This window comes from Gavia stellata, chromosome 1 (genome assembly GCF_030936135.1).
Source record: "Gavia stellata isolate bGavSte3 chromosome 1, bGavSte3.hap2, whole genome shotgun sequence".
NCBI lineage: Eukaryota > Metazoa > Chordata > Aves > Gaviiformes > Gaviidae > Gavia > Gavia stellata.
Window position 1 is genome coordinate 88,707,010 of NC_082594.1, and position 13,154 is coordinate 88,720,163.

The window sequence follows — 13,154 nt, forward strand, 5'->3', positions numbered from 1 at the left end:
CGCAGCACTCCACATGCGTCTCACCAGGGCTGCGTAAAGGGCAAAGGACCACCTCCCTGAGATCTGCTGGCAATGCTCTGCCTCATGCAGCCCAGGGTGTCCATGGCCGCCTTTGCCGCAAGGGTACATTGTTGGCTTATGGTCATCTTAGTGTCTACTACGATGACCGGGTCTTTCTCTGCAAAGCTGCTTTCCAGCCGGTCAGTCCCAGAGTCCGTGGGGTTATTCCTCCCCTGGTGCAGGACTTGTTATTTCCCTTTGTTGAATGGGATGAGATTCCTGTAGGTCATGAGACATCTCCAGCCTGTCGAGGACCCTCTGAACAGCAGCACACCCATCTGGTATATCGGCCACTCCTCCCTGTTTTGTATCGTCTGCAGACTTGCTGAAGGTACACTCTGCGCCATTAGCCAGGTCATTAACGGACACTAAACAGGACTGAACTCAGTATCGACCCCTGGGGACTGGCCTCCAGCTGGACATCGTGCTGCTGATCATAACCCTTGGAGCCAAGGGTGCGGTGCGGCCGGTTTTCGACCCACCTCGCTGTCCGCTTACCTAGCCCATACTTCATCAGTTTGTCTTTGAGGATGTTACGAGAGACAGTGTTGAAACTCTTACTAAAGTCCAGATAACAACAGACACTGCTCTCCCCTTGTCCACCAAGCCAGGCATTTCTTCATAGAAAGCTACCAGCTTGGTAAAGCATGATTTCCCCTTTGTAAATCTACGTCGAGCACTCCCAAGCACCTTCTTGAGCTTTGTGTGTCTGGAAGACGGTTGTTTTCACAATTAGTTGCTCCATCAGCTTTTCCCAGGGCTTGAGGTGAGGCTGACCAGCCTCTAGTTCCCTGGAATTTTCTCCTTCTTGCCCATCTTGAGGATAGCAGTGACATTTGCTTTCTTCCAGTCCTCGGGAACCTCCTGTCATCATCAGGTTTTCCACCATGTTTCCCTGATCCCAGTGAAGTCATAGCCCTGTAACTGCATGCAGCCTTCTAATTCCTTCTCTTTGTTCCCCATGCCATCTGCATTAGTGTACAGGCCCTTCAGAGAGGCACCCAGTCCTGCTGATGCCCTGAAAAAGTGCGAGAGTTTTCTCCCTAACACTGTCCTGTAGGCACTCCCTTATTTACATGGATATGCTTGAAGAGGGTCCCTTTCTGCCCTGTGTTGTTGATTACAAGGTCCTTCCTGTTCACATGATGCCCCACCCTTTGCTTCCCATAGTGGTTTGCAACTTCCTCATGAACATCACTCCTGCCCCCATCAGTCCTGGTTTAAAGCTCTCCTTACCAGGCTGGGCAGCTTGTTGGCACAGATCATTTTGCCCCGTGTAGTCAGATGGATCCTGCCTTGTCCAAGCAATTCTTCGTTCTCAAAGGGAACATGAACATAAAAACCAAAACCCTGCCTCTTACACCATGGAGAATGAATGAGTATTGTTTAACTTTATAAAAACAACTGTCATGTTGTCTAAATATATCTAATTTAATGAAACAAAATTATATGCTTTATGAAAATCTTGTATGACATTGAAGAAATTAGGTAAGAGATCTTTCTTTGGAGGGTAATTAGAGGCTAAAATACTTTTCTGAATTTGAATAGGTGTTGCTTTGATAGACAACCACTTAGTCATGATGAAAGAACAGTTTAGTTTTAAAGCAGTTCAAACCACTTACAAAGATTTTCTGATGGACACAATGTTCACACACAATCTATTCATTACGAAGACTAGCATGTCTTCTCATCTTCTATAAAATTTCAGGATCATTTTCAGTGAATATACCTGTATCTAGACAGAGGTTGCCTTGCTCTGTTCAGTATATCTATTGCAAAATGCCTATGGTTCTTCAGGAAAAAGGCTGTGTTTTTCAATAGAAGTCCTTTTTCTTTTAAGAATACTGATCAGGTAGCAAGTGTTTTCTGCATCTTTTTTTCTCTTTAGCACTTGCTTGTCTTCCCCCAGCCCTTCCCTTTTCTCCAAGCACACAAGTTGTGTTTATTACTTAAAAGATGCTGACCAGGAGAACCTTAGAAAGGTAATCCAGGTTCACTTCCTGCCAACTCCATACTCCCTTGTTGCCTTAAAGGGCCTTTCTTACAGCACACCTTTCTTTTTGCAATGAAATTTTCTTTAACATTGAAAGATAAGGGAGGAGGGCCTTATGGAGTTGTAAGTCCTGTTTTCTGCTTTTTACTCAAAAAGAAAAAAGGGGGGGGGGGGTGGAGATTGGCTTCTCAAGGAATGTGTCATCGTCTTGGATAGTGCACTGAGTTTATTCTCTGCTTAAAGAAAATATTTCAGTCCTTAGAATATTAGCTTTATTTCTTTTTCTGGTTTATAGAAATACTTGATCTTTTTGAAAAACTGTCTTCACTATTGATTCTGAGACCTACTCCCTGATTTCTCTAGGACTTCTAGTTATATGGCTTTGAGAGTAACTTATCTGGGAGATGAGGCAGTGCTTACATTCCTATCACGTCGAGATTGAGAGACACACTTATATATTTGAAAGATAATTTCTAAAACTATAGTTCAACTTAAACCTGATGTGGAGGATGATACGGTTATTCTTCCCTACTCGGGAATAGATTTTGCTGTTATTCAGAGGAAAACCTCTGTGCTCTGGTTTAAACCTTGACTGGATTCTAACTTGTCTCACCAAACAGGAAACCCTGGTTTATAAGTAATTAATTTGATTATTTACTGTTCTTGTAATTTTATTTTTTCTAGTGAAAGACTGATTCTCTGTTGTGTAATGTGTTAAACCAGTTCAATTTGGGAAGCAAAGCAAAATAAAGCTTTCCTGTCTAAATGTTTGTTCATTTCACTGAAGCAAATGCTGCTGCTTTCTATAAGGAGGATATACTTGTCTGTATGCATTTAAATATTTAATAACTTAACACATGTTTTGGTTTTATTAAGAAATAGTAAATTATGCGTGTTATATTCTTCCTTATTAGAAGTGTTTTTACTTGTGGTTTGTGGTACAGTTAGCTTTTGATGTAGTTGCAGTGTACTTGAAATGCACAAAAGGTTTTCTTATTAAGCAAAGCTACCTTTGCGTCTTATAGTTAAATACAAAATGTTCATCAAGCATAGATTTATTTAATGGATTTAAATAAAAAAAAATCATAAGAGTTAATGAGTTGAAATTGGTTTGAATACCATGTTCTTCAAGGGGTTTTAGGTGTTGAGGATCTTGGTTTTTCATGGAGTAAAACAGGGAAAAATTTCCCTGCTCCTTCATTCATTTCAGGTTTTCAGTTTTCAATGAGTTGATCAGAAAGAAAATAATTCTGTGGGTGGGCTGTGAGCCCTGGTGCTTCTCTAGCAACTGCCGCGGGTTCTGGTGTTTGGTTTCTCTGGAAGGAGCATTACTGACTCTGGAGGGTTAGGAGAAGCAAGGATGGGTAGCCTGGGAGGAAGACAGAGGTATTTTTCGAGCAGCCAGGGATCAGGTTAGAAAAGCTGAAGTCCTCATAGAATTAAATCTGGCCAGGATGTCAAGGGCAACAAGACAAGATTCTATAGGTACGTCAGTGATAAAAGGAAAACAAAGGAAAACGTGGGTCCTTTCTGGAAGGAAATGGGAGATCTGGTTACCTGGGATACGGAGAAGGCTGAGATACGCAACAGCTTTTTTTGCCTCAGTCTTTACTGGCAAGTGCTCAAGCCACATCGCCCAAGTCACAGAAGGCAGGGACTGGGAGAATGAAGAACTGCCCACTGTAAGAGAATATTGGGTTCAGGTTCTAAGGAACCTGAAGGTGCACAAGTCCACGGGACCTGATGAGATGCATCCGCAGGTCCTGAGGAAACTGGCGGATGAAGTTGCTAAGCCACTCTCCATCATATTGGAGGAGTTGTGGCAGTCTGGTTCCCACTGACTGGAAAAGGGGAAACATAACCCCCATTTTTAAAACGGGAAAAAAGGAAGACCCAGGTAACTACAGGCCAGTTAATTTCTCCTCTGTGTCTGGCAAGGTCATGGAGCAGATCCTCCTGGAAGCTATGCTAAGGCAAATGGAAAACAAGGAGGTGATTGGTGATAGCCAACATGGCTTCACTAAGGCCAAATAGTGCCTGACAAATTCGGTGGCCTTCTACGATGGACTTACAGCATTGGTGGATATGGGAAGGGCAACTGACATTATCTACCTGGACTTGTGCAAAGCATTTGACACTGTCCTGCACGACATCCTTGTCTCTAAATTGGAGAGACATGGATTTGATGGCTGGACCACATGGTGGATAAAGAATTGGCTGGATGGTCATTCTCTTGATAGGACAAGAGGAAATGGCTGCAAGTTACACCAGGGGAGGTTTAGACTGGGTATTAGGAAAAATGTCTTCACTGGAAGGGTTGTCAGACATTGGAACAGGCTGCCCAGGGACGTGGTTGAGTCACCATCCCTGGAGGTTTTAAAAGATGTGTGAATGAGGCACTTAAGGACATGGTTTAGTGGTGGACTTAGTAGGGTTAGGTTAATGGTTGGACTTGATCATCTTAAAGGCCTTTTCCAACCTAAACGATTCTATGATTCTGTGACTCAGAGTCGCAGTCAACAGTTCGATGTCCAAGTGGTGACCACTGATGAGTGGCGTTCCTCAGGGATCGGTATTGGGACTGGCGCTGTTTAACATCTTTGTCGGCGACATGGACGGTGGGATTGAGTGCACCCTCAGCAAGTTTGCTGACAACACCAAGCTGTGTGGTGTGGTCGACATGCTGGAGGGAAGGGATGCCATCCAGAGGGACCTTGACAGGCTTGAGAGGTGGGCCTGTGTGAACCTCAGGAAGTTCAACAAGGCCAAGTGCAAGGTCCTGCATGTGGGTTGGGGCAATCCCAAGCACAAATACAGGCTGGGCGGAGAATGGATTGAGAGCAGCCCTGAGGAGAAGGACTTGGGGGTGTCAGTTGATGATGTTGGCTCAACATGAGCTGGCAGTGCATGCTTGCAGCCCAGAAAGCCAACCGTATCCTGGGCTGCATCAAAAGAAGTGTGGCCAGCAGATCGAGGGAGGTGATTCTCCCCCTCTACTCCGCTCTTGTGAGACCCCACTTGGAGTACAGCATCCAGTTCTGGGGTCCCCAACATAACAAGGACATGGACCTGTTGGAGCAAGTCCAGAGGAGGGCCACGAAGATGATCAGAGGGCTGGAGCACCTCTCCTATGAGGACAGGCTGAGAGAGTTGGGGCTGTTCAGCCTGGAGAAGAGGACGCTCCATAGCAGCCTTCCAGTACCTGAAGGGGGAGGCCTACAAGAAAGCTGGAGAGGGACTTTTTGTAATGACATGTAGTGATAGGAGAAGGGGTGATGGCTTTAAGCTGAAACAGGGTTGATTGAGATTAGATATTAGGAAGAAATTCTTCACTGTGAGGGTGGTGAGGCACAGGAGCAGGTTTCCCAGAGAAGTTGTGGATACCCCAACCCTGGAAGTGTTCAAAGCCAGGTTGGATGGGGAGCAACCTGTTCTAGTGGAAGGTGTCCCTGCCCATGGCAGAGAGGTTGGAACTAGATGATTTTTAAGGTCCCTTCCAACTCAAACCATGCTATGATTCTATGCCCATGCTGTATGGCTGTCTTTCACAGCTAGTTATCTACCCAGACATTGTATTCTTACTGCTTCTAATCCCCATGAAGTGGGATCAGAAATGGGTCAGTTACCTTCTATGCACTCAAGTGTTCGACTTTGTTGTTGAGCACTCAGTTTCTCCATTTCTGAGATTTTAAATTAATCTCCAACACAGAAGGTTTTGGGTGTTTTGTTGTGTTTTTTAACTTTTGTCCAAAGCTGTAGGAGTATGTTTCATTGTTTTTTCTTTCATCCTAATACCAAAATAATCCTTTCCAAAATATGCAAAATTTTCTTTAGTATAGCATGGTTCGTAATATATTGCGCAGAATAACCAATAATTGTACAACTTAGTAAGGAATTAATTCTGGTTTCCCTGTTCTTTTCAGTAAAACTCACTACAAATACTTTAAATAGAGGTACTGTAGAATTTTAAAGATAGAATCGTTTCTGGCACCAGGGGAACATTGTCTTCAAGTTGTAATTTGATTCACATCATCATCTTCAGTGTTTTAGTGTCATCTTTGCATTCCTTGTCAAAATGTGACAAAGGTACACATGATTTTTGTTGTGTTCAGCATGTTTCTATTGCTGCCTTTTTGTGCGTTTTCTGTTGTTTGTGAGGCAGAAGAGCCTACCTTTTGTTGGCATGTAAACATGTATCACTGGATCTTTGTATACACTGCTTCAGCCCTTGGAACCATTCTCCCGTTGGTTTTGGTGCACCATCCAATATTGGTTTTATACACAGCATCTATCAAAGTTGTGTTAATGTCAACTTTGTGTGGAGTATGGACAGTTAATTTCAGTTTTTCTGGGAAAAAAAACCTAGAAGGGAAAATTTTGGCAGTGTGTGGTGTATTTCTGATGCTGTTAACATTTCCTAAGAGTGTACATTTTTGGGAAATGCAACTTTGAATGCATTATCTAAGTACAGCAAATACTGTGTAAAAAAAGCTCTTTGAAACAAACTTATTATTAACTACTCGAATCTGGTCACTCAAACTTTTCTGAATCGAGTGTATTTTCTAATGAAAAGGCTATATTGTGATACTTCATTCCGTGTTGCAAATAAGGCTTCCATCGTTCTTTCACTTTTGCTTATAGCATATGTGCCTTTTTGTCCAGCGATAGAAACCTTTTTTGAAAACCCTCCCTAATAAAAGCTTTTTGCAACATCCTGTGGCTGTGGTTTATTAGTGCTAGAGGCTACATATCACAAAATACTAGCAAAGTTAATGAATAGATGGCAAAAATACAGAAGTTCAGAAATACTTGTTATGTACATTAGTGAGTGGTGTCACATACTGGAACACAGTTCTTCCTGCCCATTTGTTGTTCTGTGTCATGGGAAGGACTGGCTAATATGAATTACTAAAGTGAATGACAGAATTATTTTCTTACTATATAATTGCACAAGTAAACAGCTGAGGTGGAAAAAAAATCAGGTCTGCACTAGATAACTACAGGTAGTCTTCAAAAACACAGTTTTTGCCAAGGCCCTAAAAATGTTAGTTTTTCTCCTTGTGCAAAGTGAATGCATAAGTGATTTTTTTTTTTTTTAATGCATCTTTGGTGTAATATTTTTTTAATCATTCTGGTCAGTCTTTTCAGTCTGGTCTTAAATCTCCCTTTCTGTTCCTTCACGTCTACGTACCCAGGAATCTACAGAAAATTTCTGTGTCTTCAGGAGAAATCTTTGCATCAGCATGTTAGTTTTGTGCCCTATCCCATTGTTTTTTAACTCGGGTATCTTAGCTTGTTTTCACATAAGCAATCACTCATCAGAAAGTACTCTTTAGTGGTTTTTAAATAAGGAATCTTTAAAAATACTTGATGTAATGGATAATAGTAAAGCTGTTCTTTGTATATTTATGTATTTTTAATCATTCCCTTTCTTAAATCACGTCCTCATTTAATTAAGTAATTAGTGAGTTGGAGTAGAATTAGGACAGGGAATTTCGCAGTTTGATTGCTTGTCTGCAATTACAGTCTTTCAGTTTATATTGACTCGCAGTTCATGGGCGAGAGAATGTGTATTGCTAGTCTTGCTTTTACAAGAAAAACGTTAAAATAGAATTTCACAGATGTTTGCTGTGCTGAGAAGTTCACAGGTTTTTAGAAGTATATGTTTGCTGTGGGGGAGGGGGCATGGCTGTACAGATGGGTTGCCAGGCAATTAATTCTTCCTACTTGGATTGCCTGCAATAGGAGACAATCCAGCTCTCATGAGCAGTGCAATATTATTTGCAAAAGGAAACTACCGAGTAACAATTTTCCTATTCTCTTCCTTCTTTGTTCTGTCTTCCCGGCCTCACTACAAACCTCCCTTCCTTTGCTGTACATTTCTGAGAAACTGCTAATGATTGATATGATAGCAGTGCTGTCATTCTTTTTAACCAAAAAAAAAAGTCATTTTTATTCTAGGTATTTTAATAGAGTCCCATTAAAGATGTATTGCTGACTGAAATATTGGCATGAAGGGCTCTCACTGAGCTGAGCCCAGGAATTAAGAAGTCAGGAAATCGGCTGCTGCATTGCAAAAGAACCTTGTGTGACACAGTATCTCCTGATTGGGGGGATCATTACTGCTATTATGACTCGACTTGCGTAGGAATTTTAAATTTCATCTGAATGTCAGTAATAACCCTCTTAGCAAATTATCCTGAATAAAATCACGAAGGCATTTTATATAATAGGTGTTGAATTACTGGATAGATTTGCTAATTAAATACTCTTTGTTCTGCTGCAGTTGACATTACAGGGTAAGATCTTGAACAATTATTCTCAACAGCTGTACTTTGTTAAGGGAAAAATTAGCTACAAAGTTTATTTTTTTTCTACACTTGAAGTTGGCAGATTTTTGAAATGTGCTCAAAAAAAATTCTATCATCCAATTGGTAATGAGAAGATAAATATGCAGGTGTTGCTGTGAAATCAGATAACTATCGACTGCCTTATTAATGAATTTAGCACGCCTTTATAACCTTCTGTTTTGTAGATGTTGGCACTTACAAGCGATCTCCTGTCAGAATGGGTAGCACTAGCATATGCCAGTCACTTGATGAAGCTAACTTGTCTGTGACCCTCTTGTTTACTACCTGCATCCACTGCTGTCCTCGGAGACAGTTGAGAAATGGTCTTTCCACAGCCAAACAACTTGTTTCCTAGGGAGTAATCCTATTTTTTAAAAAAAAGTTACCTTTTTAACTATTAATAGATAGCGTTTCAGAGAATTAAGTAGAAAATTACAGACATTATCAAGGGAAAACATGGTAGGCCCTCTTTTCTTTTACATGTAAACTCTTCATTTCTCTGTCCAATTTTTGTTTCAGGGACTCGTGTTTGTTTTTGGAGTACTAAGGGAAAGGTATAACCTTTCTCTGTAGGAGTTAGCTAATAAGTGAGAGAAGGGGGGGTGGTGAATAAGCTGGAATTCTGATTACTGTATATGAAACTTGATGTCATGTACCAATGATATGTGTCTTCAGAAGAATTTCAAAACTCCATGGAAAAGTGGTGGGGCGGTGCCGTCTGACTCACTGGGAGATGAATAGGAGTGGAATATCTTTTTTTAAGCTTCTGATTAAAATGGAATCGGGTGCATCTGAGCACATGCAACCTAGAGTGAATCTGCAGTTAAGACTCACCATTTTTGTGTTCTTCTTTGTCCGCATTTCTATGTGGATTGAGGCTAGCTGAGGTTTTTGCAGTCTGGGACTTCAGCAGAGTTCAGGCATCACACTGTCTGAGTACCTAGTTTGCAGCATCAGTGGATGGTCTTTTAACCAACTAGATGTTTTGAACTTGACCCAGAGAGTATAAATCCATAGATAATTCGTATGTGCTTGGGGAATAACCCTGATAAGGACTTTCATTGCGAGTCAAATGTGTCAGAGTTACTTCGTGATGTGGAACGTAACCTTTCCTTAAGTGCCTTGAAGGGAATGGTATATTATGTTTGCTTAGTTCATGTCTTTGTACTCTGGGAGACTGAGTCCATCCGTAGGTGCAGTGATTTCTCTTCGAAGATGAAAGTGTCTAGAAAACGTGTCTGAACAAAACTATGTTGAAACAGAATATTAGGTTTGCAAAGTCAAGCATTGCAAAACTAAGGATGCTGGGGAAATACAGCTTTTGGTGCGTAATTCTGTGGTGTGTGATTTAAAACAAACTGAAAAAGCACAGTGGAGCATCTTACTTTAGTATTCATCACTGTGGTTGTTTAAAGGTTCAGAAATATTAAAGAAACTTGCCGTTAATGTTGAAGGAATGACAGCATTGTCATCCTGTTCGTGTACTGTTATATGGAGGTGGACATTTCACCTTTGTTTCAGAATTGCTTGCTGCTTTAGCAATAGTCAATATCGCAATAGTCAAGACTCTTGGATTCATTTTAGGCTCCTTGGCCTTATGAAAGTCATGAGATTTCCCTGAAGATGGTCATATTCCTATTGAGCATGGCCAGCTCTTCCCTGTTGGTGGTTCTCCTTTCCTCATCCCTGCTAATTTCTACTGCTCAGCTCCCTGTCACAGACTTCTTGACTACAAGTCATAATTCTGCCTTTGTTGGCAAATATGGCCAAGGAGTGTTGCAATTTAATGTATGAAAAATAATAAAACTTAGACTAGGTTACTATATTTAATATAAACTCTTAAAATAGTGTGTTGCCTGACTATCTTTAAAGCTAGAGTATCAAATTGTTTGGGTTCACCTAATAGACTATCGTTGCTATTGCCTAATAGATCTATCATTGCTGTAACAAGTGGTTCAAAGTAATCCTCTCAAAGAAAATTAAAAGTATAAATATATGCAAGTAGCAGGACTAGCTGACAAAGAACTGAGGTTTATGCTGAGTGGGGATGGGAAGGACTGAAACCAGGGAACTGGGACTAACCAGGTGGAATCTGGAGCTGTGTGCTGGAGCACCAGGATGCTGACAAGAAAGGAAATGGGGAATACAGTGGAAACATGGCCAGGTGACTGAAGGAACGGACCAGATGTTAGTTCTCATGCAGCTGTGCAAACTTCACCAAGCCCTTCCTACTACAGCAGCTACACATTTTGTTCATCAAGCTAGTTTTACTTTCTTTTCTGCACTAGAGCTCTATCTGTGGCTCTTCCACCCCTCTCCACTATGCTGGCCAGTATTAGAGATGGAAGCAGTAGCCTATTCAGAGGTCTCTATAGCTATTTCTAAGGTTCAGAGAATTGCTATTCAGAGTATTCAGGGAACTTGGGATGCACTCTTGGCTGAGGAACAAAACTGGTTACACACGGAGTTGCCCATTGATTCAACATCTGTATCCTACCTCTGTCCCAGCTCCTTGTCCCAGGTCAGGTTTCCCTAAGTAGTTTGGTTTTTGATGACCCATTTTGAGATCATTACAAAGGTAATCAAACTTTTGACTAAGTTCTTGTTAACTGAGCACCATCTAGGCTGTACTGAATAAGACCGAATGTTTTTGGGAAAAAAACTCAACATCAAGAGGTAAGATGACGGATATGAAGGAGACGACGGACCTAAATTACTGAGAGGGGCTTAATTCTGGCACTTCCTGATTAGGTTTTATGTAAGCATTTGAGTCAATGTTCTTTTTTTCCTAAGGTAGAATGTGTGTGTACACATGCAATTTTGAGATTTGTTTTAATCTTGTTTTAGGGGAGTTAATAATAGCATTAATACAAGGTCAGATGAGAATTTACTCATGTAATAGGAGTATTGAGGTGGCTGTGTGTTGCCAGGAGAGAGGTGGTTTGCTTTGTTTTGAAAGGTGAGAGTTAGCAACCTAATAGATATGTTTGCATGTGTTAGCTTGTAATTATATCATACATTAATCTTTGATTATTTTTTTATTTCAGATTTTGATGCATACCAAGGAGATGGTGCAAAAGGTAATGCTGAGCATTGCATTAAACAACAACCCTTAAAGAGCACACCTGGTGAAATTTTTTTATTCTAGGAGAACTGTAACCCAAACAGACTTGAAATCACTTCTTAGGATGCCTGGTTTAGAAATGTAATGCTTCCTAATGGATTATAGCTTTTTTCTTTTCCTGCCACAGATATGATCTGGCCCCTGCTTGAAGCCTATGTGTGACTGTTTCAAGCAAATTAGCAACAGTGCTAATTAGAGTTTACTCACAGACCTGTTACACCATGTGTTCTAGCATTTTATTACAGTTTATTTTTTGGCATCCTTTAAACTCTGTCACAAGGTGGTTTTTTGACTATGTGGAATTTAACATGGACATAGCCATGCTGCAGTTTTAATAGGTACATTGATTTTTCCACCACTGAAGATACCAGGTTTTCATTTTTTCAAGTTAAAATTATGTAATTGGACGCATCTGCCCATTTTTTTTGGTGACATTTACTGGTGTTGACAATTTTCCTTTTCACCTTTTTCCTTGCTATGCCTTTCATATGCACCTCAGGCTTTATGTGCCTCAATTTGTCTGGAATTTGCTCCATTATCCCAGAATATTATGGCGGTCTAGCTGATGTTTGAACACAGTCTTTTCCAAGTAGGGCATTTGAATTGTTAAAAGGATCAGAATGAGAGATGATATGAAGGGCAGAGTGTCAGTCAGAGAGAAGGAATCAAGTGTTTGTGTTCATCTCCAGGTGTAGTTGTTCAGTAGTTCAACCTGGGGATACAAAACTTGTGGGTCATAGTAGCTAGATCCTTATCCAAAAGGAGTGTGTTGTTCCCTGAAAGATTTGCTGCCCAGGGGAGGACTAACACAGGTAATTCGATTGCAGCAGAAGAAAAAGATGGGTAGGTGGAAATATGAAGCCACATGCATAATCTGAAGAAGTGTAAGAGCAGCAGCCTAATCTGGATGGTACTGTGGTATTCTCAGTTACTGTATTCACTAGCCAATACTTTCACTAGATTTGTTTGAAATAGAGTATCTAAGTATTCTTTTTTTTTTTTTCTTCCATCTAGAATGACTTCTTTGCAATAGTATTGTGATGGCTACAAATGGGATAGGATACCTCACTGGTATTATCTTTCAAGCACGTTGGCTAAATGCCTTATCTGAATAGTCTGAATTTGTCAAGCAGTCTTTTTTTTAGGCTAAGTGATCTTCTTGTGTCCTAGCAGTCCAAAGTTATTTCTGATTAGAGTTCCTGCTGTTTATGAAGATTAGACTTGTTCACTGACTTATTTTTCTAGCATTTATTTAGTAAAATTTTAATTACTTATATTATGTACACAACTGAACAGTGACTTTTTAAAAACATATCAGTGGTTTAAGTTTCATTATTCTCTTTAAATTCAAATATGGCTTAATGAAATGTACAGCCATCTCAGTAAAAACTTACTTTACATTTTTCTGCTTTTTAGTATTTAAGGAATAATATACTGATAATGATATTTTGAATCTTGAAAATGAGGTGGGACTTCAAAAGATGGAGTGGTTCTGTTTTGTTTTTCAAAGCAATTTGTTTCATTTAGATGAACCTTGAAGTGATTTATGGAGACACAGATTCCATTATGATAAATACTAATAGCACCAATCTGGATGAGGTCTTCAAGCTGGGGAACAAGGTAAGGA

The 13,154-nt window shown here is 40.4% G+C and overlaps 1 protein-coding gene across 1 annotated transcript in view; it reads left to right on the forward strand.

Annotated features, from left to right (window-relative positions):
• Positions 1-13,154, forward strand: part of POLA1 (DNA polymerase alpha 1, catalytic subunit) — a 205,252-nt gene that overhangs the window by 65,564 nt on the left and 126,534 nt on the right. The window contains exons 27-28 of the mRNA XM_059815506.1: positions 11,451-11,483; positions 13,055-13,147. Of these exons, the coding sequence (XP_059671489.1) occupies positions 11,451-11,483; positions 13,055-13,147 (126 nt within the window). The remainder of the gene's footprint in view (positions 1-11,450; positions 11,484-13,054; positions 13,148-13,154) is intronic.